The sequence below is a fragment of the Palaemon carinicauda genome, chromosome 21, assembly GCF_036898095.1.
Source record: "Palaemon carinicauda isolate YSFRI2023 chromosome 21, ASM3689809v2, whole genome shotgun sequence".
In the NCBI taxonomy this organism is placed as follows: Eukaryota; Metazoa; Arthropoda; class Malacostraca; order Decapoda; family Palaemonidae; genus Palaemon; species Palaemon carinicauda.
The window spans coordinates 111,815,513-111,843,248 of record NC_090745.1 but is presented as its reverse complement, the minus strand read 5'-3'; the positions used below and the strand labels follow the sequence as shown (position 1 = coordinate 111,843,248).

At 37.5% G+C, this 27,736-nt stretch overlaps 1 protein-coding gene across 1 annotated transcript; it reads right to left on the bottom strand.

Moving 5' to 3' along the window:
* Positions 1-929: 929 nt before the first annotated feature.
* LOC137615406 (dolichyldiphosphatase 1-like) lies at positions 930-26,057 on the bottom strand. Its single transcript, XM_068345271.1, has 6 exons — positions 25,826-26,057; positions 22,905-23,005; positions 15,820-15,998; positions 9,419-9,514; positions 2,111-2,239; positions 930-1,179 (listed from the first exon to the last, which is right to left on the bottom strand). The coding sequence occupies exons 1-6, from the start codon at positions 25,878-25,880 to the stop codon at positions 1,050-1,052; spliced, it is 690 nt and encodes a 229-aa protein (XP_068201372.1). The 5' UTR covers positions 25,881-26,057; the 3' UTR covers positions 930-1,049.
* Positions 26,058-27,736: the final 1,679 nt, after the last annotated feature.

Below are 27,736 nucleotides of genomic sequence, written 5' to 3'. Positions count from 1 at the left end.
CTAAGAGATTGCGACTTCCTATTCGATTTATAGAATTTGGGCCAAAATACAATGGTGCCAGGTTAGCTATAGAGTGCCATGGCACAACTAAGGAAAACTGCAATTTTGCTATGGAAAAAAAAAAAAAGCTGAATAGAAAAATGGAAGGAAGGCAGCAAGACTGAAGGTAGAAAAGTATAAAATGTGAGTGCAACTAACTCAGTGGTTGAAGAGATACTGCTGACTCGCTAGTAAATCACATAGCACACTACGCGAGGTACAATAATGCCACTACAGCGTATTAGACTTCGGGGTCTATTTCAAAGAGGTGCAGTTGTAGACACCCTTATCTTCGGATTGAATTGGATTATACATTTTAGGCTTGGTCATCCACCGAGACCAATGAACTCATTGCCTTTAGTACTGTAGATATTTTCAACCTCTTATTCTCAATTCAACATTCCACTTTATTAAATATTTCCTTTGGTTTTGGTGTTAACAACCAATCATTTATATAGAACTTTCTCTTTCTGCACTCCAACCCTTGTGACATGCCTACCACTGTCTAGTAATATTGCGACCACAATGTAAATTTCTTGAATTATCTTTTTTCATAATGCCCATCCAATTGCTTTTCTTGGTATTCCAGCAATTGCCTTGTCAGGGTCCACCCTCTTCCTTTTTGCATATTTCTGTACTACTGTAGTTGCACCATTATAAATGCTGTCTTTGTTGATTTTGTGGTAAGGGTCGAAGCTTTTCTCAGTCTTTGCTCAAGCACCTCTCGATACTTAATACTTTTCCCACTGCAGTGCATCCCCTCCTATCTATATAGTTTTATTAGAATACCATTTCTCCCATCTTTCACTTATTTATATGCCTTTAATTTCTAATACTACTTACATGCCCAGAGGTCCAATACAGCTCAACAGATAAATAAATATATAAACAACTTTTTGTAAGTTTTATTGAGTTTACAAATATCAAAATCAGAGAATCGTCTTTGCATGGTTTTAAAAAAATTAATTACACAACACCAAGAATTTCTTAACAAAGAAAATTACAAATTATTACTGGCTCTTCATTGAAGTTAGCTTCCGACACCTAGCTCTGTTCTCTGTGCGTGCGTGTGTATACTCAAACCACATGATGTTAGGAATGAGTGAAGTGTCGCGAATCATCAGTCGTTCTGATATTCTCCTGTAATAAGAAGGTTTAAAATCTGAGCATTTTACAGTTGATATCTCCAATTCCTATTGTTTTTCAATGATTCTGCAATGTATCTCATAAAATATTTTGCACTATGTAAATTACTGCCCAGCTCTTACTTGTAAAAACTTTAAATGGCAGGGTAAAAAAAGGCATTTTATAAAACATATCAATTCCCTTCACCTAAAAAAATATTCACAAAGATAGAAAAAGGATGTTTGGGAAAATGTCAATACACTACTTTTATCTGGTAAAATTTCATTAAGAGAATGCAGACTTTTACTGCATTTGGCTGACATAATCTCATATTTCAACAAAACATTTAACCTGAGTATAAAAAAGTATCCCCAGGCATGTTGTAATAAGCTATACAATGCACAAGACATTCTAATTTAATCCCCTTACATGTTACTAAAATTTCTACAAGTTATCAACATTTATATAATGTTAAAATAAAAGCAGTATCTTTTCATTAGTACCTCTTAGTAATGAACATAGGAAAACAAATTCTATTTTGGTGAGATTTGTAACTTGAAATCAGTTTAAAAACTCTCCTATATAAGCCTTCAATTCAGTTTGACAAAGCCTAACAGAACAAACAGTATATCCTTTTATAGTACTTCAGCTTTTCACATGACATAAGTTTTGTTAATTACAAAAAACTGCTTTTGATCACTCCTATCTAGAGGGGTGACAGAATATTACTAAGACATTTGTAACATACCACCTAATTCCCCTTCAATCCTTGCTCTCCCCCACTTATTTTCTTTCATAACCATGTATCATATATGACAAGAACCTGGTTGATGGTGACCAGCAAATAGTGGTAACTTATCATAATAAACTTCATGGGACACTATGTAATTAAAAATGAAATCTCACAATTAATTACCAATTATCAATAAAAGTTCTCATTACTAACCATGATGCCACTGTGGGGAAAAATGGTGATAATACTAAGTGTGTGAACGAGAACCAACTGATACCGAGCATTACACCAACCACAGCACCCCATATAATTTGGCTCCAAGTATGATATAGTAGATACACTCTGAAAAAAATATTACATTTTAAAAACATATGGGTCATGAAATGTGAGTTCATGAAAAAGCTCTTAGCTAATGTACAAAATAAAATCAAAATGCTGTTACATCAAAAGTAACATAATCTCTCAAAACATGTACTCACTACACATATAAAAACCATTACATCAATGACTTAACCTTAACTGATCTTGGTGGCTAGTTCAATTACAACATTCAAATTGTCTCACTTGCCACTAGTATAATGAAATGAAATCTGCCTACAAGGGGTGGTCCTTTCACTCACACTTGTTATCAAATATTACAAGCTTAAAGAAACCTACTAATGTGCAGGAACAGAGGGCAACTCCTTATGATAATCTTGTGGATCCAAAAAATATCTAGCTAACCCTACAAATAAAGGGTTTTCACATTCACGGTTCCACTTGGGCTTGTCATCAATAACTAATAACAAGTAAGAAATTTTGAGATAATCTCTAGAAGCTGGCAGACAACTTGTTCATGTTATAAATGTATTCACTTAAGTTCAATGACTTGCTCAAAACAGGTATATTTTCTACATAAGGTTGCTATAACCTAACCCACTAAAGGAAGATTTAACTGGCTTGTTCAAACAGGTACATCAATACATAACTGTCTGGCAATACTTGTTTCAAACCAAGAACATTAATGGTACAACCAGGAAATGCACTGTATAATAGGCTAACATAACCTGGTCCAATAATGTTGCAATAAACTTATGACTAACACAGTACCTGGAAACTCCACAATAGATAATAATTGCTATTGTTATACTAAACTGAAGAGATTCTATCATTGTTTCAACACTTCCTAGCCTGTCTAAAATACTGCAGTAACCCTCCACCTTAAGAATGTTGAAATAAACTTTCCCCCATGTGAATGTGTAAAAAAAACTAATACTTTAAAAAAGGGAATTTTGAAATAATAAAAAAATCAATGCATTTTGTAAATGTTACAAGCCAATGAAATGTAAAAATCTTAATCTACATTTACCGTGGAAAGTTTAAACACGTTTTCTTGTGTCCTCTCACATACACAGGCATTCTGATTAGCCGATTGACAGCCATTGTTGTTAAATCTAACGGCACTGTTCTTATATCTGTACTGCATCAATTTTCATTTGAGGTCCAAAGATTCAATCATTTTAAATACTTTTACTTTGCTAGTTTTATTCTGAATTTTATTATTACTTTTTAAAAGGCTAAAGAAAATGTAATATACTGAATATCAATGCTGCATGTTCCCTAATTTATTATAAAATTATTAACTAGACTAGCTATTTATGAAAAAAGGTAGAGTTCTTTTTAATAACATTTTATCTTTGTTCATTATTCATTAGTTGGTAAAATTCATTGCTATAATACATCACAGTACAGTACTGAACAGTAAAGTGGAAAGGGAAAATGAAAATATAGTTTTTGAATGTTGTGCAGCATTTATTTAAGATTGTAGAAGATTCCTGATTGACTGCATAGTAGCATAACTTTCTGATGTCTGGTAATGTACGCTAGTTTATTATTTTTGACAAAATAGGATAAAATACACTTCTAGCTTATTGCCAAACATACGAGTGCTGTATCCCATAAAGGCAGTAAGTTATGAAACACGAAATAGAAGATGTGTAGATAAAACAAATATAATATACTAATCCATTTTTCTTTGATATTTTTCTTTAATCTGTCATATAGCTAATTTCAAAAACATTGTGAATTAAATATTTTCATTTCATTCTTTATTGATAGTATTAATTACTTTGATAGCAAAATCATAAAAAAAATCACAAATTTCTTAAAAGTAAATTGTACTTTTCCTTTAATAGAAGTATGTTTTCAGCATACCTGGAAGGCAGCTGTTGAAATCTTAAAGAGGTGGCGGTATTTACTGTAGGGTGCCGGGGAAGCCCCACCCTCCCAACATGCCACTGAACTCTTCACTCTGACCTTTCGTCTAGGTGCCGGGAAAACCCCACCCTGCCAACATGCCCTGAACTCTTCACTCTGTCCTTTCGTCTAAGACTTATGGGATGGTTAAGGTGGAAAGTGTAACTTGAAGGACTTGGCTTTGTATAGTAAGAAAAATTAAAATTACTTAAATAATAACAAAACCTCATCCTTTAATAAAAGACTTATCCTCAGGAGGGAGGTAGTTCCTATAACTAAACTGGCGTGTTTACTTTCCTGAAAAACGTCAGAGCACTTTGGTTCTGTGTAGGAGCAAAAGTGGTGACTTTTATCAACCTTCTAACATCTTGTACATGCATATGAGGCAGGTGTTAGGGTAGTTCAATACCAGGGACTGGTAAGTGGCCATGGAAGAATCTATACCTGTAAGAATATGTTATCAGAATGTATGGTCATTTATAATAAATGGGTTTCCATACATTTAGCCAGTCTCCCCCTCATTTAGGAAGATATGGGGAGATACTACTATACAACACTTACTTATCAAGAAGAGTTGCTGAATCATTATTGAATTTTTAATAGATTGAGAGTGATCTTTGATGGGCAGCATAGTCACTATAGGAATGCATATCTAGCATTTCTTCAGGTAGTGGTCTCATTTCATTACTTTTTCTACTACAGTACTATAAGCATATGTGGTTTGGCCTATAAAACAAACTTATTGTATATGCAGATGATGCATTCTCTTTACATGAATTTTTTCTAATAATGTACACCTGGGGTAACTAAATCACCTTATAGACATATAGCTAAAGTTCATAGTGAAAATTATGAGGCATGAAGTTGAACCCAAACAAAACTCAAAGTATTATTGTAAGTTGAGGACAGTGTCTCCTCAATATCCAGATCTTTGCATTGATAATTTTTCTTTAACTATATATACCTTCCTTGAAATTCTAGTTGTGAGCCTATATTGCAAATTTACTTTTGAAAAACACATTTGCTGGATTTCTTCTTCAATTGCATAAAAATTGGCTTATTGAGAGTTTTATTTTTTAAAGATTTTTGGTGATCAATCTATTCTGAAGAGATGTTTTAATTCTTCTAGTCTACCTTGTTTCAAGTACTGTTCTCCAATTTGGTCTTCAGCTGCCTACTCTCATCTTAATTTATTGGAACAAAAACTTGTGGACTATTAGATTTCTTATTACTGATCTGGATATTAATCTCTGGCACCATCATTCACTTAGTTCTTTATGCATGTTGCTAAAGATTTTTCATAATTTTGACCATACTTTGCAATAAATTTTTCCAGACTGTACCATCCACTGCATTTAGATCTTCCCAGGCTGTGCCATCCAGTACATAGTAATAGGTATGCAGATAGTCCTAACAGTCTTGCTTTCTCCATCATAAGGCTCAATACTGCACAGTATTCAAGAAGTTTTATTCCAGCTGTGAACAGATTGTGGAATGATCTTCCTAATCTGGCAGTTGAATCTGTGGAACTTCAGAACTTCAAACTTGCAGCAATGCTTTGATGTCAAACTGGTTGATATAGTCTCTCTTCATAGTTTATATATGGCAGATCTATTCTAATGTTGTTGCTGATCTTAAAATATTTTATATCCTTTATTCATTACTTCTCATATGTAGTTTATTTATTTTCTTATTTGATTTCTTCGCTGAACTACTTTCCCTGTTGGAGCCCTTGGACTTATAGCATTCAGTTTTTCCAACTAGGGTTGTAGCTTAGCTAGTAATAATGATAATAATTAATGTGGCTTACCCAAATTTAGCATCCAATCCAGCAATTAATAGAGCAACTGCTGCAACCCCGGAAGGAGAAGAAAGACGAGGTAGACAGGTAATTTTACCTCTCATTCTACTTACATTGTCACCATTATCTTACAAGAAGTGTTTATTGTCCGGTGATTATTGGCCAGAAAAATAGCTAAGTTTCCTACACAATCTGTAGAATAACTACCACCGGGCTAAATATACTGAACCCCTTGGACTTACAGCATCCAATTTTTCCAACTAGAGTAATAGCTTAGTTAGTAATAATAATAACAATTAATGTGGCTTACCCAAATTTTGCATCCAATCCAGCAATTAATAGAGCAACTGCTGCACCCCAAGAAGGAGAAGTAAGACACGGTAGAAAGGCCAGGTAATCTTAACTCTCATTCTACTTACATTGCCACCGTTATATTACAAGAAGTGTTTATTGTCCAGTGCTTAATAACCAGATGAATAGCTAAGTTTCCTACACGATCTGTAGAGTAACTACTGTACCACCAGGTTAAATATACTGTACCGGTATCCATGGACCTGTGAGTATACTATCTTATGAAATGGTCAAAGAAGGTTGTCTGTCATAATCCGACTCGTCTTCAAGAACTCCACCCCTGACAGTTTCTTCCCAAGAGCTGGGATATCTGATAAGTTTGACTTTGTGTACTCAAAACTGGGATGCTCTTTTCATCTCTTGTTGTCAGGAAAAGCATGTCTAACTGTCCCATGAAACTAGAGAGAAACAGAGTTCTAGGAACTTTTCTTATTTCTTCCATTGCTGTAGGAAGAGTTGTAGTGTCCTTCCAAAACAAAAAGGCAAGACCTCAAGGTCCCCGTAGAAAAAAAAAAAAAAAAAATGAAGAAAAACTTGAAGTCATGAATGGCTGGATTCCTGATCCTAGCCACAAACTCATGAAGCAAAGTGATGGAGATCTTCTATCCTTTTGAATGACTTGTGGCACATGAAAATTTTTGCCATTTCTTACTTGCTTGAGGGTCGAAGCCCTATCTGCTGCCCAAACAACAAGTCTGAGGTGGATCGCTTGAGAGACCTACGAACTCACGAAACATTCCATGCAGCCTGAGTTCCTTGGGAGCTTCTATGAGTCTTGCTGATTCTCATGAAAATTCCATATCTATGATCTGGTAGAGGCTTGGATAGAAGATTGAAGATCTTCCCTGAAGCAAGGAAGAGAGAAAACAGTTGATCCATATACCATTCGGCATGTGGAACGATCAGGGTCATGCTGAGCATTGATGTTATCAATCTACTATTGATTATTCGGCCAAACAGGAAATCGGGCAGAAAGGAGGAAGCTTCTAGAAATCCAAGGTATGTTAGGGACATCCTCAAACACTGCCAACAAACTTGGACAAGAGAGAAGAATATTACACATTTTTTAATCAATTTGTATTTTCCCTAACTATACAAACTCAAGACCTTTAATAGGAGCATGACTTCAGCAAAGCGGGAAGAGCTGTTAAGTTTTTAACGAGGTAACCACTGCTGACTGTCGAGTGGTGTGTAAGTACCTCCCACCTAACAGTTAGAGCTACCTTCACTTCACTTCATCATCTAGGACTTACAGGGTGGTTGAGGCAGGCAGTGTAACTTAAAAGTCTCAGGTTTTTATGGTTATTAAAACTACAATTTTATACAAACATTTGTCATTTGTTCCTACATGCAATACATTACAAACCTTCGATCTTCAACAGAAGACTCATCCTTAGCAGGGAGGAAGTCCCTAGAACCTATTTGGCCTGTTTTACTGATCAAGGAAATGTCAATGCACTTTGGTCTTGTTAAAGAGCAAAAGTGATTACTTCTGTCAACCTCCTAACACCCTGAGCCTGAAGAGGTCACAGGTGTTCATCAGGTCCCTACCAAAAGACTGGTAGGTGGTCGTAGAAGAACCTATATCCGTAAGGTTATTGTGTCTTAATGTCTGTTCATTATGAGAAATGCGATGCCTACATTTCATCTATCCGCCCCATCGTCTCGAAAAATGGGAAAGATTCTTCCATACAGAAATCATCTATAAAGAAAAGTTACTCAGTCATGAAACTCGCCAGTATCTAGTTGTATCTAGCATCCAATCCAGTATTGTATATGACAGAGCGACTGCTTCTCTCCAAAGGGGAGAATGGCCAGACATTATACCTCTCCTCTTAGACTCATGTTGCAACCATTAAATGAGATGCTACTTGTCCCATAAGGGACTTAGATTTGCAATACGACTTTTTGAGTCGCTACCGCATGACCAAGGATAAAGTTATCCAGGGTCTTGTGGGTACACTCCTGCAAGTAATGGACATAAAAATTTTCCTGTAATACCAGACTCCTACCTTTAGGAATAGTGCCAGACAGGTTATTCCTGCAGGTTAGGGTAGATCTGATATCTAACCCTTCATGTGCTCCAAAGTCTCACTGGATCAAGATGGCTGAAGGTGCATTTGTCAAAAAAATCAATGCAGTAATTGGAAATCTTCATTTATACCATTTTGACATAGGAAAATCTTTGGTGCTCCACATGGGGAGCCGAGATCTCTAAGAAGCAATGCTGTGTCCTCATAGGGCAGAGGAGTCATTCAGTTCCCACTAGTTCGAGATAAGAGTTGTGCTGGGCTAGAAGCTAGCTCTTGGACACAAAATTTGGACAAGGGAGAAAAGGGACTTCATCCATTGAGAATGACTCATGACAATGAAATGCCAAGCAGTACGCCCATCAAAATGTTGAGGCTGAGGTTTGTGAGTAATCTAGGGGAAAAATCATATCGTGAACTTTATACATTTTAGATTGTTCTGGCAATCATATTCGTTGAGACAATCGTGCATGTGGAGATGGGCCCAGAAGTCATTGTGATCACATGGGAGATCGTGGGTGCCAGATGATAAGTGCTAGTGGACCTTCATCCCTGGGATCTTCATCTCATGGAACATGGTCTCATGAAGATAATTGCTCTCGTACAAGAGAAAGATCATCTCAAGTAGACCACGAACATTGAGCAGCCTACATGGCTGAGGACTATGAAGCAGGAGGTAGGAGATGATGAATGGAGAAGTACTGAATTAAAAGCTCAAGATATAGATGACTGGCAAAATCTAACCAAGGGCCTTTGTGTCAATAGGCGTAGGAGATGATGATGAATGGGTTTGCAATTCATACAAAAGCTGGTATTTATGTGTAAAGCAACTATAAAACAAAACATATAAGCAATAAAAAGACAACTTCATTACACTATTATAATGAATAATATAGACTAAAATGGAAATAAATAACACCAAAGAGTTACACAAAACTCAAAATTAAAACATAAAACATTAATCCAACAAATTAATGATACTGCAGTCAAATATAACTGTCATTGAAAATGAGGGTATAAACTGTTCAAAATACATTAATACCAAAGACTTGCCTAAAACTGTATATTATCATACCGTACTGAACTAACTAAATCAACACTTACCTTGAATAGGCAACAACCACAGCTGTAGCAATAAGGCTCAAGGCCACAAGAACTTTCCAAATCAACTCTAAGCCTGAGCTGTTTATATGACGCAACCTGAAGAATTACAGCAAATATTAAGTTAAAACAACATTACAAGCTCCTTTCCCTTACTATATACTGTGCTCTACAAACAAAGTCTGCTATCTAACAGGAAATACATTCTATGCAAAGTAATACCATTCAGTAGCGTTCTATGGAGGTTCAATTGCCTTTAAATCCAGAAGAGGTACACAATGTTATTTTAAGTATAATCACTTGTTCTTCCTACTCTTAATTATAACTATATCCTTAAAATGTCAAAAGGAAAAAGCAATTTATTTTCAAATTATCATAAAAAGAAATAATCTTTCCTAAAATGCTCTAGGAATCTGGGTCATTGTTACTACTATCACTACAAGCAAAACTGCAACCCTTCCTAGAAAAAAATGCTATAAGCTATAATAGAGGAATAACAAAAAATCAAATAAATTCAAATAAATAACAAGGTTACACAATAATAACTTATGCAAACCTTCTCAACAAAAAATGTTTGCAGTCTTCCTTTTTGAAGTTCCACAGTCACCTAATTGATTAGCTAGATATTCCATAATTTGGTTACAGCTGGAGTAAAACTCCTACAATATTGTGCAGTATTGAGCCTCATTAAATGAAATTCAAAACTTAAAATTGACAGCATACTCAAGTACTATGTGGTGAAAGATTTAAATAAAACGGTCAGAATTATGATAAGTCTTAAACAACATGCACAGTAGGTTACATGAATGATAGTCCCAGAGAGCAGGCATAAGGAAGCTTATAGATTAAAACCTTTCCTCGACATAGAAAGGTATCCCAAATTCTTGAGCTTTTCTAAATATTGCATGTCAATTATATGCGCACTAGAGTAAAGGACTGACTAGATATGTTTCTCACAAGTGAATTTGCAATTAAGAATGACACTTATAATTTTTAATGGGGGGCATTTAGTTCAAGAAACATTGCTAAAGAAAAGATCTAGCCTTTGCTAAGATACATGGCACATAAAATTCTAAATGAAACAATGTCAATGGAAAGATCTGGGTGAGGATGCTCCAATGTTCCAAACCTATCCTGAACCATCCTTTTTCAGTTTTGTAACTTATCGTACAAAACTTGAACCATTCAACTCATTTTAGCTAGATCTGAGTTAAAGGATGCAGCCATCTCAAATTTGCATATAGGGGATGGGATTAATAAAGCATTGCATCATCTGCATAAACAATAAACCCAATTTCAATAGCATAGAACATATCATGTACATATAAGATGAAAAAATAAGGCAAGGAACATTACCCTGAAGAACACCTGAAATTACATTCCTGTAGTCATTGAGGTGCCCATCTAAAACTACTCTTTGTAATCTTTCAGTTAAAGATTCAGTAAAACTGTGATCCACAAACTCTTCAAATTTGAAAAAGTACTCAAGATAAAAAATAACATTTGGGTTTACACCTCCATAAAAAGTTAATAAAAGATACTTAATTTCACAGGACTGAGAAGCTGAGCAATTCAGTTTAGCTTCAGGAAAATGGAGTATTAATCTGGTTTAAGCAAAGGATCAACTGTTATTATTATTATTATTATTACTATCCAAGCTACAACCCTAGTTGGAAAAGCAAGATGCTATAAGCCCAGGGGCTCCAACAGGGAAAAATAGCCCAGTGAGGAAAGGAAATAAGGAAATAAATAAATGAAGAGAACAAATTAACAATAAATCATTCTAAAATAAGAAACAACGTCAAAACAGACATGTCATATAATAAACTATCAACAACATCAAAAACAAATATGTCATAAATAAACTATAAAAAGACTATGTCCGCCTGGTCAACAAAAAAGCATTTGCTCCAACTTTGAACTTTTGAAGTTCTACTGATTCAACCACCCGATTAGGAAGATCATTCCACAACTTGGTCACAGCTGGAATAAAACTTCTAGAGTACTGCGTAGTATTGAGCCTCATGATGGAGAAGGCCTGGCTATTAGAATTAACTGCCTGCCTAGTATTACGAACAGGATAGAATTGTCCAGGGAGATCTGAATGTAAAGGATGGTCAGAGTTGTGAAAAATCTTATGCAACATGCATAATGAACTAATTGAACGACGGTGCCAGAGATTAATATCTAGATCAGGAATAAGAAATTTAATAGACCGTAAGTTTCTGTCCAACAAATTAAGATGAGAATCAGCAGCTGAAGACCAGACAGGAGAACAATACTCAAAACAAGGTAGAATGAAAGAATTAAAACACTTCTTCAGAATAGATTGATCACCGAAAATCTTGAAAGACTTTCTCAATAAGCCTATTTTTTGTGAAATTGAAGAAGACACAGACCTTACATGTTTCTCAAAAGTAAATTTACTGTCGAGAATCACACCTAAAATTTTGAAAGAGTCATACATATTTAAAGAAACATTATCAATACTGAGATCCGGATGTTGAGGAACCACTGTCCTTGACCTACTTACAATCATACTTTGAGTTGTTAGGATTCAACTTCATACCCCATAATTTGCACCATGCACTAATTCTAGCTAAATCTCTATTAAGGGATTCACCAACCCTAGATCTACATTCAGGGGATGGAACTGATGCAAAGAGAGTAGCATCATCTGCATATGCAACAAGCTTGTTTTCTAGGCCAAACCACATGTCATGTGTATATAGTATAAAAAGTAATGGGCCAAGAACACTACCCTGTGGAACACCGGATATCACATTCCTATAATCACTATGGTGCCCATCAACAACAACTCTTTGAGATCTATTACTTAAAAAATCAATAATAGTGAGTGCAGACTTAAGGGTAGTCAACCGTCTGTATTATTGATTTGTATTACCAAGGGTTTCTTTAGACATCAAATTGCATACAATTTTCAGCCGAGGCATAAACTCTCATTACAATATTCCTTTGCAGAGAATAGATATTTCAAGTCAAATTTGATCTACGATTTTTCTTAGAGAATAAGCCTTTTTTTCTTATAAGCCCATATACAATCATCAATGGACCAGATAATACCTTTGATATTGTAGTTCACCCCACAAGAAGGAAATGCATATCAATAATGATGGTGAAAAAATTTTCCCCTAAAAGAACGAAAGGGTCACCTTTATGCAACTGCGACCAATTCATATTGAAAATACCACTCTACATTCCACTTCAATAGGCTTCATATTTTATGTCTATCTTAGAAGAGTATTATTATTATTACTTGCTAAGTTACAACCCTAGTTGGAAAAGCATGATGCTATAAGCCCAGGGGCTCCAACAGGCAAAATAGCCCAGCGAGGAAGGGAAACAAGAAAAATAAAATATTTCAAGAACAGTAACATTAAAATAAATATTTCCTAAATAAACTTCAAAAACTTTAACAAAATAAGAGGAACATAGATAGAATAGTGTGCAAGAGTGTACCCTCAAGCAAGAGATCTCTAACCCAAGACAGTGGAAGACCATGGTACAGAGGCTATGGCATTACCCAAGACTTAGAGAACAATTATTTAATTTTGGAGTGTCCTCCTGGAAGAGCTGCTTACCATAGGTAAAGAGTCTCTTCTACCCTTACCAAGAGGAAACAGGCCACTGAACAATTACAATGCCATTAGTTAAACCCCTTGGGTGAAAAATAATTGTTTGGTAATCACAGTGTTATCAGGTGTATGAGGACAGAGGAAAATATGTAAAGAATAGGCCAGACTATTCGGTGTATGTGTACACAAAGAGAAAATGAACTGTAACCAGAGAGAAGGATCCAATGTAGTACTGTCTGGCCAGTCAAAGTACCTAATATCTCTCTAGCGGCAGTATCTCAACGGGTGGCTGGAGTATGACACTTTTAAGCTAAGTTGCTCAGTGAATACTGTCTAAAGAATTAGAAGGACTTAAGCAAAGTGAAACACTCCTATACCACAGCAATTAGTAGGAATTGTAAAATTAAACCCGTCCCTACAGGAAGCATTGTACCTTAGAAGGCAGTTAAAAATCTAAAATTTAGAAAGTTAGTTGTACTTTTCCTAACTAAACAAACCTGAATCCTTTAATAGGAGTATAATTTCAGCTAGATACTCAGTTGTTAAGATTTTATAACAAGGTGTTGATAGTTACAGGCCGGTAGCAAGGAAGACCTGGCCCCCTGCCAGCTCACTGAGCAACCACTTTGACCTTTGCCAAGGAATTGCAGGATGGATGAGACAGGAGTCAAGTTTAAGGACTCAAGTTTGTATAGTTGGGTAAAATAAAAAAAAATTATAAGATCTGTGATTATTCCGACACATACAAACCCTTGTCTTTTAATTGGAAACATCCTTAGGAGGGAGGAAGTTCCTAAGACCAAACTGGATGGTACATTCAGACCTAAAAGTGTTTAGGTGATATATTAGGCTTCTTCTCTTAGGCAGACAGTCAATTTAGGAATCTTTATCCACATTAAGATATCTTGTCAGAATGTAAAGCTAATATCGATTAATAAATTTAAATTTATATCCATCCTTCCCATTATTAGGAGGATGGGGGTCTAATTTCTATTTCTAAATAGAATAGAATAGTGCTAAGTATGGCAGCTTACCTACATGAATGTCTATTCCAGCAACATAGTGTGTCGACCACTGCACCCCATGGGAGGGGAAGAAAAGAGGAAAAAGGCCACGCATTCTTGCTATTAACCAGACAGATAAGAAGATACCCTAATCTAGCCTTGAAAAAAGAATCATTGATAATCCAAAAAGAAAAAAAGATAGATTCCAGAAATTTCATCAAGTGAATATCTGGTAAAGTTTAGAATACTTGTGCGAAAGTTTAGATTAAAATAAGGGATAGTAATCTAGAGGAATAATATCACAATTATTTGATATCGATTGAAGCAATGCAAACTGTACTTCAAAACTGGTACAGACAACTGAGACAAGCGCAGATCAAGAGTGAAAACTGCTACAACACAGGTGCCGGCTCCACCACAAGTATCTTCCAAAGAAACAGGTGGATTACCTGCATGATTTTTCAGAATGGATGAACTCGATGGATTTTTAACCATATAATACTGTACAGAAAAGCATAAGACTGGAGAGTGACAGTAAGAAAATACTGTAACTGCAAAAGATATTCAAATAAAAAAAAATTATTGGCAAGGAAAAGATAGTTATTAGTGGAAGATCTAAGATCAAAGTAATATATTTTCTCTTATTATGTCAAAAGAATATTTTACCGCAATTTGAAAACAAGAAAAGCCATTTCCAGGTTTTAAAATATGCATGAGCTCCAGCAGATAGAGGCTAGAAGCAAGATAATATATAAGTGAGGGACCAGCATCTGGAGGCTGCAATAAAACCATTCTTAAGGTGGAGGTTCTTCGGTCATTTTGGGCTACTGTACAGTACAGACATCAGAAGTGTGATAGGATTATTCATCAGGTATCATCAGTGAACTACTTGTGGTCAGGCCATAACTGTGCAACTTTCTGTACACATCAATGACAAAATGGGTGTAATCTTTTTTGGCTGATAATATACTGTACCTCAAGATGTAGCAGTCATTCTAAGGTTAGGAGTTCTTTATCTCTATTGAAGCTCAAGTACATTATTTTTCAACACCAGAAACCAAAGAATTATTAATATTTCTCTCTTTTTCCACAAGACTATCAACTAATTATACTAGTATTTTAATGAGTTCTATTATATACATGAATTTCCTACTTTTGATGCAATCACAAAAGGAAGATCACCAAGTCTTGAGTGTGGGTTTCCTGCCAAAGATTAGTGGGCCCTTTCTTTGGTATATGCTTGGTGCTGAAATTTTTTTTTCATTAGCACAAAAACCATATTCACCTATTCCATGCACTTCAATTTGACAATCAATGTTATTCTATACTTTGTTTTTACCCTCCATGTCACTACATACTAGATTCTTTTACAACCTCCCACATAAATACTGACCACAATAGTAGTGTAATGCCTCGAGGCTACAGGACCGATCTACAAGTGAGTGTTATGTATTGGAGATCCTATTCAGCCCACCACAGCATTCATGACAAACCCTTGGTAGTCACTTTTTTGCTACAGAAAAAATGTCAGACTTCTTGTATAGAGGACCTATGCCCTCCCTCTTACAACACCAGGCCAACCACCATATATCTTTATGAAGCTCAAGTTTCAAATATATAGGAATACAGTCCAAAGAGAAAACTCCCTATCTCTATTTAATGATTACCAACTTCATCATTCTACTTAGTAAATATCTATCTTATATAGACAAAACCTTTTTACAACAATGGTTAAATTTTCTGAACTAATTGTAAGAATTTCTTTCTTATTTTTATAATCTTAGTTAAATCCATAACATCTTACCTAAATATTAAGAAGAGAATTGAATATGAAGAGAAAAACCACATCATTTGTGAATGGGAAGAAGGCATACCATATTCTGTGTATAAGCCCTTCCGACTTAAAGGACGGGGCTCAGCAATAATTTTCTTCATAACCAAATTAATTGCTTCATTTAAAAGAGCACCAACAAAAAACACTATCTGTAAAAAAGTAAAAATATGTTATTTTGATTATAAAATAAATTTTTGAATATACTTACCCGGTGATTATATAGCTGCAACTCTGTTGCTCGACAGACAACTCTACGGAAAAACTCGCCAGCGATCGCTACACAGGTTGCGGGTGTGCCCAACAGCGCCATCTGTCGACCAGATACCCAGCTCTCAATGTAAACAAAGACTCAATTTTCTCCTCGTCCCACTGCGTCTCTATTGGGGAGGAAGGGAGGGTCATTTAATTTATAATCACCGGGTAAGTATATTCAAAAATTTATTTTATAATCAAAATAACATTTTTCAATATTTAACTTAGCCGGTGATTATATAGCTGATTCACACCCAGGATGGTGGGTAGAGACCAGTAATATATGTTTACACTTTTATGAGCTAAGAGTTTTTTATTTCATTTTAGAAGTTATCAAAATAACAAAAACAAAATAAATAGGTACCTGGTAAGGAAGTCGACTTGAACAATTATTCTGCCTTTTAAAGTACGTCTTCCTTACGGAGCCTCGCGATCCTCTTAGGATGCTGATCGACCCCTAGGATCTGAAGTATCAAGGGTTGCAACCCATACAACAGGACCTCATCAAACCCCTAATCTAGGCGCTCTCAAGAAATGACTTTGACCACCCGCCAAATCAACCAGGATGCGAAAGGCTTCTTAGCCTTCCGGACAACCCATAAAAAAACAACATTTCAAGAGACAGATTAAAAGGATAAGGAATTAGGGAATTGTAGTGGTTGAGCCCTCACCCACTACTGCACTCACTGCTACGAATGGTCCCAGTGTGTAGCAGTTCTTGTAAAGAGACTGGACATCTTTCAAGTAAAATGACGCGAACACTGACTTGCTTCTCCAATAGGTTGCGTCCATTATACTTTGCAGAGATATATTTTGCTTAAAGGCCACGGAAGTTGTTACAGCTCTAACTTCGTGCGTCTTCACCTTAAGCAAAGTTCGGTCTTCCTCACTCAGATGTGAATGAGCTTCTCGTATTAACAATCTGATAAAGTCTGACCAAGCATTCTTTGACATAGGCAAGGATGGTTTCTTAACTGAACACCATAAAGCTTCAGATTGGCCTTGTAAAGGTTTAGTACGCTTTAAATAGAACTTAAGAGCTCTAACAGGGCATAAGACTCTTTCTAGTTCATTGCCTACAATCTCCGATAAGCTGGGTATATCGAAAGATTTAGGCCAAGGCCGAGAAGGCAGCTCATTTTTTGGCTAGAAAACCAAGTTGTAGCGAACAAGTGGCTTTTTCTGACGAAAATCCGATGTTCTTGCTGAAGACATGAATCTCACTGACTCTTTTAGCCGAGGCTAAGCATACCAGTAAAAGAGTCTTAAGAGTGAGATCTTTCAGGGAGGCTGATTGTAACGGCTCCAACCTGTCTGACATGAAGAATCTTAGTACCACGTCTAAATTCCATCCAGGGGTAGCCAAACGACGCTCCTTGGTGGTCTCAAAAGACTTAAGGAGGTCTTGCAGATCTTTATGTTTGGAAAGATCTAAGCCTCTATGCCGGAAGACCGATGCCAACATGCTTCTGTAGCCCTTGATAGTGGGAGCTGAAAGGGATCGTCCTTTTCTCAGGTATAAGAGAAAAACAGCTATTTGAGCTACAGAGGTACTGGTCGAGGATACAGAAACTGACTTGCACCAGTCTCGGAAGACTTCCCACTTCGATTGGTAGACTCTAATGGAAGACGCTCTCCTTGCTCTAGCAATCGCACTGGCTGCTTCCTTCGAAAAGCCTCTAGCTCTCGAGAGTCTTTCGATAGTCCGAAGGCAGTCAGACGAAGAGCGTGGAGGCTTTGGAGTGCCTTCTTTACGTGTGGCTGACGTAGAAGGTCTACCCTTAGAGGAAGACTACTGGGAACGTCTACTAACCATCGAAGTATCTCGGTGAACCATTCTCTCGCGGGCCAGAGGGAAGCAACTAACGTCAACCTTGTCCCTTCGTGAGAGGCGAACTTCTGCAGTACCTTGTTGACAATCTTGAACGGTGGGAATGCGTAGAGATCCAGATGTGACCAATCTAGGAGGAAAGCATCTATATGTATTGCTGCTGGGTCCGGGACTGGAGAGCAATAGATTGGAAGCCTCTTGGTCAGCGAGGTTGCAAAGAGATCTATGGATGGTTTTACCCCAAGTGGCCCAAAGTCTCTTGCACACATCCTTGTGGAGGGTCCATTCGGTTGGAATTACTTGCCCTTTCCGACTGAGACAATCTGCTATGACGTTCAATTCGCCTTGGATGAACCTCGTTACTAGGGAGATGTCTTGACCTTTTGACCAGATGAGCAGGTCCCTTGCGATCTCGTACAACGTCAGTGAGTGGGTACCTCCTTGTTTGGAGATGTACGCCAAGGCCGTGGTGATGTCCGAGTTAACTTCCACCACTTTGCCTCGAAGGAGAGACTTGAAGCTTTTCAAGGCCAGATGTACTGCCAACAGCTCCTTGCAGTTGATATGCATGCTCCTCTGACTCGAGTTCCACAGTCCTGAGCATTCCTGACCGTCTAGTGTCGCGCCCCAGCCCACGTCCGATGCGTCCGAGAAGAGAACGTGGTTGGGAGTCTGAACAGCCAGGGGAAGACCCTCTCTTAGGTTGATATTGTCCTTCCACCAAGTCAGACAAGACTTTATCTTTTCGGAAACCGGGATCGAGACCGCTTCTAGCGTCTTGTCCTTTTTCCAGTGAAAAGCTAGATGGTATTGAAGAGGACGGAGGTGTAGTCTTCCTAGTGACACAAATTGTTCCACGGATGACAGCGTCCCTACCAGACTCATCCACAGCCTGACTGAGCAGCGTTCCTTCTTCAGCATCTTCTGGATGGATAGCAGGGCTTGATCTATTCTGGGGGCTGATCGTCTTGTTGTTCAGCAACGTCCTCATCAGAGGGTTCCTCATCCGAAAACTGATGAGGAAACGGCAACGGAGTGGGCAACGTCTGGCTCGCTGAGTCCGGTCGCACTGGTGCATGCGTGACGGAGCCGGACGCAACATCATGGAACTGCTGCACAGTCTGTGAACTGTCAACAACCATGGGTGCGCGAGGAAGCACAGCGTCAACCCGAGACTGTCTAGACCGTCTGGGTTGTGCAGTCAACACCCTACCGGGTTGCTGAGGTTGACGCACTGCGTCAAAACAAGTCACCTCTGCTGGTTGTTGAACGTCCTGAACGTCAACAACCACCTCCGAGCGTCGCTTAAGGTCAACGTGCGGCTGGCAACCCACACTGGGTCGCATCGGTGGAGGAACCACCTCAACTGGTAGACGCGAGTAGGTTACCTCAGCGTCAACAGGGCGCACAACCGACCGGTTGGAAGGTTGTTGGCCAGAAGGTTCGGTAGCAACCTTCTCCGCATTAAAGTCCTCTATCAAGGACGCAAGCTTGGACTGCATGTCTTGCAGCAAAGCCCATTTAGGGTCTACGGGAGCAGGTGCGGCAACAGACGGGGTTAGCAACTGAGGCGGTACCGCTTACCATCCCTGAAAGCCTTGTTATGCATGACATAATTGTACAGCAAAACTTCAAAGGCTCGAAAACAGCTGTGAAGTTGACCTGTAAAAAACTTGGAGCGTCTCCTGGCCAGGCGCCAGGGAGAGTCTACGAGAATTGAGAAGTCTATCTGGGCAGAGGCATGAACTCCCAAGCCGAGAACTTCTCTCGTGTCATATCAGACTCTCGCTCTATAAACCAGTTTAAAAGAAGGGAAAGCAAAGGCTGTATCCCCCTAGCCAACGTAAAGCTCTCTAGGAGAGCGAGAGAGCACTAGCTTAAAAACAACGGCTTCGAAGTAGCTAGGCCTAGTGTAAGCTCTGACGTTTAGGCGAACGAGGAGCAGCAGTTACAAAAAGATCCGGACAAAGATCCTTAAAAAATCATCATGATTTAATTAAAGTCCATAGGGGGCTAAGCAGCTTTAGGCTCCTCTCTATCTGACAGAGTCCTCAAGGGAATATCAGTAGGAGGGGGAACAGCAACTTCCTCATCTACAGGAACCTTGTCCGATAAAAGCTGAGTCTCAAGCAAGGGAGAGACCTACCGTGGTGGCAATGCTTTACAAGCAGAGTCCACACTCACTGGTGCATTAGTAGCGGACCAGAACGCAACGTCATGTAACTGCTTGACAGTCTGTGAACTGTCAACAACTGAACTGTCAACCACAACAGGTGCGTGAGGACGCACAGCGTCCACTCGAGACTGGTTTGACTGCCTAGACTGAGCAGTCAAAACAACTCTAGAATGCGGAGGTTGACGCACAGCGTCAAAACAAGTCAACTCCGATTGTTAGTGAACGTCTTGAACGTCAACAGGAGCATCAGCAAGTGGCCTAACGTCCAAATGCGGCTGAAAAACCACACGAGACCGCATCGAGTGTGGTTCTAAACAACCTGACTGACGTGACTAAGCTACGCCAACGTCAACAGTAAGCACAAAGGAACGTTAGGTTGGCTGAAAGCCAGGATATCGATGAGATAAACGGCTAGACTCAACGGACTAATCGGCAGAAAAGTCTTCCATAAGGGAGGCAAGCATATACTGCATGTCTTGCCATACAACCCATTAAGGATCAACGGAAATGGTTGTGGTAAGAGACGAGGGTAACGTCTGTGACCGCAACACTTTGCCAACAAAAAAAGACTCTCGGAGTCTGTGTTACGCTTTTGTTAGGCGGCGAGCAGTTATCCGATGACTGCATAGGGTCAGAGCTGTCCTAATGGTTGTAACCAGGACGCTGGACCTGTCCTGAAAGGACTGACTTTCGCTTAAGGGCTTCGAAACCTTGTGACAGGTTTCTTATGTGAAAAGCCTTCGGATGACGAGGAGAAACAACGTATCTCTCGTCTTATGGTAGGGGAGATCTTGGTAAGATACACCCGATACCATAGAGGGAAAACGTCTGTTCGTTGATCAAGGCCTCTCGAACCCATAAGTCGTTTGACATTACTTCTCCCCTGGGCTTGGGAGCATGCAAGAGGTCCCGGACTAGGTGAACGACAGGCACGAACAGACGAACCCTCGGACGCAACACTGTAACACTTTGCGCATATCACTTTATCACTTCGATTTTCTGTTTTGCACTTATTTCACTGAAATCGAAACTTTTACTGATTTCTACCTGAAACACGCAATTCTACCCTTCATTAAAAGGTAGTAATTGCGAAATCAGTCGTATAATGCAAGCTCATTAATACCAGCAAAAAACAGAAAACATATTTTAAGATAAAAAAATCAGTGGCTGGGAAAGAGACTAAACACTAGTTCATATAAACTACGTTTTCAATCTCTCACCGCATATAGCCTGGGGACGAGAATAAAAAACTAAAAACGTTTTATCCTTCCTCCCCGTACAGCGACTAGGGACGAGAGTAACTCGAGAACAACGTTACCCGCTTGAACGGAACGTTTTCTCTCCTCTCTCTCCCTCCGTCTCTATCTCTCTCTCTCTTTCTCTCTTGATTTCGCACCTAAGAGAAGAGCCCAATTATATTTCGTCAAAAAAAACATGTTATTTGACTAAAGGAAAAAACTGAAAGGTTTTTCAAATAAAAAGTTCCTTTAAAATAGAATTTAAAACATTTAAGCTAAGAAAGAATGAACAAATCGTCAGAATCGATTTACTCTTACTGCAAAGTGAAACCATGATACACTCTCTCTCTATCGTAACGATAGAGCGCATGTTGAACGTCCTGAACGTCAACAACTGCGTAGCATAAATAAACTAAACGTTAGTTCATCTTTGAAAACAGTACGAAGACTATCAAAGAAATTCTTTCATAAAATATAACATTTAAAAAGTTTTAAATCCTTAGCTCTTTAAAAGTTAATTACGATATAAAGGGCTCAACGTTGATTAACTTCGGTTTCCAAGTTACGACCGCCTACTCAGGAAAGGTCGCATATAAACAAAACATTAAAATTTATTTTTATATGTTTACAATAAATGGAAAGTTAATCGAAGAGGCCTAATAAAGGCGGAGAGATATAAAATATATAAAGGAAAATCTATAACGTGATAAGATAATTACTAAAAGCCTAAACACACTTCCGTCTAAGGGAAGGGTCGGCCATTTAAAAGTGAAAGAAAGTCCATACTCTCTTTGTCACCATAATTAAATCTATCCAAAACGAGTTCAAGATTTAAGATGAAGATAAAACACCTGCATAGCGAAAGCTCAAAACTAGAATATAGTACTTCACCAAATAGATGTGAAAAACTCCAGTTTAGCAACAGCGAGTAAAGTACGTCTTGTCGACACCTCGACAGAGAGAAAATTGAGTCTTTGTTTACATTGAGAGCTGGGTATCTGGTCGACAGATGGCGCTGTTGGGCACACCCGCAACCTGTGTAGCGATCGCTGGCGAGTTTTTCCGTAGAGTTGTCTGTCGAGCAACAGAGTTGCAGCTATATAATCACCGGCTAAGTTAAATATTGAAAAATACTCATTAAGTATATATTCAATACAATTTAATCTTAACCCTTGTACCCCCAAAGGACGTACTGGTACGTTTCACAAAACTCATCCTTTACCCCCATGGACGTACCGGTACGTCCTTGCAAAAAATGCTATAAATTTTTTTTTTCATATTTTTGATAATTTTTTTCAAAAAATTCAGGTATTTTCCAAGAGAATGAGACCAACCTGACCTCTCTATGACAAAAATTAAGGCTGTTAGAGCAATTTAAAAAAATATACTACAAAATGTGCTAGGGAAAAAATAACCCCTTGGGGGTTAAGGGTTGGAAATTTCCAAAGAGCCTGGGGGTAAAAGGGTTAAAAGTTATAAGTAGCTTGGATACAATTAATTATCTTATTATTCTTATTCAAAAAATTACTCTTAAAACAAATTTAATAAAAAAACTTACTGTGTGAAGATCCCTCCTAAAGAGAATCAGTGTGACAAATCCAACAATTATTGCTAAAGGTGTTAGACTACTGATAGCTAGGAGCTGTCCTATTCTATCACCTGAAAATATGAAAAAAATTTTAAATCATGGTTGAAATAAAATCTTTTCATTTTACTTAAGGCTAACTTATGGTCTACTGAAAGGTTAATCACTTGATACAGTATATTTTGATGATAAGAAATAAGAAAATATTTTGAAACGCACCAAATCATTGTGATGAGTAAAATTCCTTTGAAATGTCCACAAAAATATATCTAATATAAGTTTTCATGCAAATAAAAGTACTCTCAACAAAGTATAAGATAGAGTACAAAACTGTTTGGTAGTAAAAGTAGATTTACCAGAGTTCCAGGGAAGGGAGACCACAGTCAATTCTTTTTAGCGAGGCATATTTACACCGACTCGCAGGGGTGCCCTTTTAGCTCGGAAAAGTTTCCTGATCGCTGATTGGTTGGACGAGATAATTCTAACCAATCAGATAGCAGGAAACTTTTCCGAGCTAAAGGGCACCGCTGCGAGTCAGTGCAAATGCGCCTCATTAAAAAAGATTGAGTATAGTAGCCACAAACTGGTAGGATGTGACGTCCTAGTTTGTTTAGTTAAAATGTATCCTTGTTCTTACTCTTGCCACATTTTCTAGCCAAATCCATAGAAGAAAGACTACTCACCACAAAAAAAACCTGGCTAGTAATTGACAGCACCCTAAGGTATGATGGAATGTTTCCCTATAATTACCAATGCCACACGTTACAGTATCTCTTTCTTCCTTAAGATTGTTACAGATTACTAATATGACAAATTCGGAGACAATTTGTATTTTTCCTAACGATACAAACCTTTGGCTATTTATTTATTAGGACGTTTGTTTTACCTTTATATACCGTTTTCCCAATATGTTTTTCCCACCCAAAACTCCAGGTTCCCACTGGGGGGTCCCCCATTATTGGTGGATATAGATATATATAGGCTATTCCATAAAGTATTTATTTGCGGTAAAATTAAGTACCATTTAAAAAAAAATGGGCATTTTTCTGAGGGAAAAAACTGTTTTTTAGTTGGTTAAGTTTTCCACGTCTGTAACTATAATAAAACCGGGCATTCTGCAAATAGCCGATATAATAGGAATGGAAGCTTTAAGAAATGGATTGAGAGCCTTTGTATATCACGGGGCAGTTCCTCTAGCAGGCATAGAAAATGGACACCAACCAACCTAAACTTCCTCACCTAACCTCACCTATAAGCCATGATCTTACCTACTTACTTAACAAGGGGCTAACGGCTCCCTGCGACCACCCTTACACTGCCGTATCTATAATCGGTCATCATTACATAATACATACAGGTGGTCGCTATCATGTATACAATACATGGACTAGCACTGGGACCAAGAAGATCATTCAGTCAGGATAACCAATGGAAAACACTATTGGAAAATTTTTTGAAATTAATAGGGATGTATGATGATGGCCGACTAAGAAAATGGCAGAGGGAGCCTTTGTATATCAGTGGCCAGTTCCTCGTGCATTGATTATAAATGGACATCAACTAACCTAAACTTTCCCCACTAACCTAACCTACATACCTAACAGGGGGGATAATGCTCCCCTGCGACCCCCCTTACACTGCCGTATTCTAAGTTAGACATAATAATACATACAGGTGGCCACTATCGTACATACACCCCCGCCTGTGTAATGGGGGTTGCTGGGAGCGTTAGGACAGCTGTTTGGTAAGAAGGTAAGGACACGATTTGTAGGTTAGGTTGCGGGGGGAAGTTTATGTTAGTTGGTGTCCATTTTTAATGCATGCGGGAGGAACTGGCCACTAATAAACAAAGGCTCTAATTAATGAAAATGATAAAATTACAGATAAGGATAAGATACTTGGCAATAAAGGATAAAACCAATTCTAAAAAATATACTCATTATGACAACGGATAAAATCTAGTGTAAAGAATATACTCTGAATAAAATCACATTACTAAAAATAAGAGTAAAGAAAAAAAAGATGTAGCATAGAAAATTCACAAATAGTATTTATATATTCAACTACAACACTACAGCCCTAATGACAGATTTACTTCACATTTTCTTAAACAACGACAGATTTATTTCACATTTTTTTAAACAACGACAGATTTACTTCACTTTTTTTTTAAACGACAGATTTACTTCACATTTTCTTAAACAACGACAGATTTATTTCACATTTTCTTAAACAACGACAATTTACTTCACTTTTTTTTTAAACGACAGATTTACTTCACATTTTCTTAAACAACGACAGATTTATTTCACATTTTCTTAAACAACGACAGATTTATTTCACATTTTCTTAAACAACGACAATTTACTTCACTTTTTTTTTAAACGACAGATTTACTTCACATTTTCTTAAACAACGACAGATTTATTTCACATTTTCTTAAACAACGACAGATTTATTTCACATTTTCTTAAACAACGACAATTTACTTCACTTTTTTTTCAAACGACAGATTTACTTCACATTTTCTTAAACAACGACAGATTTACTTCACATTTCCTTAAACAACGACAGATTTACTTCACATTTTTCTGACAGATTTACTTCACATTTTTCTGACAGATTTACTTCACATTTTCTTAAATAACGATAGATTTACTTCACATTTTTTTAAACAACGACAGATTTACTTCACATTTTTTAAACAAACTCAACACATAAATACTGTACATAAACATCAGCATTAATTTTAGCCTTAATAAATAACAGTATATTAATAAGGAAATATTCTCAAAAATCAAATTCCATATGTATTTATAAGACCAGATTTAAATCGATTTGTAAATGAGAGAAAATGACAACGGCTAAGCCAAGACAATTCCTATGGACTTTACCTTCAGGATATTCCACGTGCGTTAATGAGAATGCTTTCCATTTTACGTCACTCATTTTTATTTTCAAATGAAAAATTCGGTAAGAAAATAAAAAAGCTTCCAAAAACCCAGTTTCCCACGATATTTGAGCAATACGTTATCAAATCTAAATCGGCATCATAATAGTATACGTAGTGTAGTAGTAGTAACAGAGGAGAAGAGCCGTAAGAATGGATGCTTTCCTATGTGATGCCTCCTCTCAATGTTTAGTGCTATTTATTATTATTATTATTATTACTATCCAAGCTACAACCCTAGTTGGAAAAGCAAGATGCTATAAGCCCAGGGGCTCCAACAGGGAAAAATAGCCCAGTGAGGAAAGGAAATAAGGAAATAAATAAATGAAGAGAACAAATTAACAAATCATTCTAAAAACAGTAACAACGTCAAAACAGACATGTCATATATAAACTATTAACAGCATCAAAAACAAATATGTCATAAATAAACTATAAAAAGACTCATGTCCGCCTGGTCAACAAAAAAGCATTTGCTCCAACTTTGAACTTTTGAAGTTCTACTGATTCAACCACCCGATTAGGAAGATCATTCCACAACTTGGTTACAGCTGGAATAAAACTTCTAGAGTACTGCATAGTATTGAGCCTCGTGATGGAGAAGGCCTAGCTGTTAGAATTAACTGCCTGCCTAGTATTACGAACAGGATAGAATTGTCCAGGGAGATCTGAATGTAAAGGATGGTCAGAGTTATGAAAAATCTTATGCAACATGCATAATGAACTAATTGAACGACGGTGCCAGAGATTAATATCTAGATCAGGAATAAGAAATTTAACACTACTGTCTCTGATGTTTAGTTTAGTCACATTACTATTCTAATAGTTGGATCTGTTGTAAAAATAATAATGGAACAGTTTTAGTTATATATTAGTTTTTTATCTAGTCCATATGGGTTCATGTCCCCATTATACATGGCATATATGGGTATACGGATATATGTACAGTACTGTACAGATATGTGAATAGAAGCATTTTTGCTTCTTTTTACTGCCATCTTGTACTATTAGTGTAAGTCAAATTATAATTTTTCATATCTTGTAATGTACTCTCATACCCTGAGAGGGGTCATTAGAGTTAATAAAAATCCTAAATCCTAAATCCCTGTATTCCAATAGTTGGAACTAACATTTTCTTCTAGTATATAGATTGTTTTTCATTTTCATGATTACGATTTCCACCTTTAAAACCTTTAACATGATTAAATTCCGTGTTCTCTAAATGCTCTACCATAGAGCAAGTGGAGTCTCCGCTGGTGGACTAAGAAATCCTTGAGACACAAAATCCTTGAAACACACACACACACACACACACACACACACACACACACACACACACACACTCTCTCTCTCTCTCTCTCTCTCTCTCTCTCTCTCTCTCTCTCTCTCTCTCTCTCTCTCTCTCTCTCAATAAATCTACAGCCTCTTTCTTTTTCTTATATGTGGCATATGTGAATGGCAATGATTTCTTCACTTTTGCTGACCATCTGGCTGAGAAAATAGAGAAGGCAAATAACATAGTGGGCCTCATTAGGAGAACTTTTGTACACATGGAACCGGCAACATTTAAGCCTCTCTTCACATCCTTGGTACCGCCACACCTAGAATATGCCAACCAAGTGTAGTGCCCACATCTTATCAAGGATATCGATGCAATAGAAAATGTGCAAAGGAGAGCATCGGAACTGGTGCCATGTCTCAAGGAACTGTCATATGAGGAGAGACTTAAGAGATTAGATCTACCATCATTAGCGTACTGGAGATCGAGAGGAGATCAGATTGAAACATTTAAGATCGTCAACAAGAAGTATGATAAGGAGTGTACTGAGGGTCTTTTCAGGATGAGGGAGGATAG

Coding starts and splice junctions, on each gene's coding strand:
- LOC137615406 (XM_068345271.1), bottom strand. CDS start 25,880: ATGAGTGACGTAAAATGGAAAGCATTCTCATTAACGCACGTGGAATAT. Junction 9,515..15,819: donor ATTCTCTTCTTAATATTTAG/GTAAGATGTTAT, acceptor GTAATTCTTCAG/GTTGCGTCATATAAACAGCT. Junction 2,240..9,418: donor GTGGTTGTTGCCTATTCAAG/GTAAGTGTTGAT, acceptor TATTTTTTTCAG/AGTGTATCTACTATATCATA.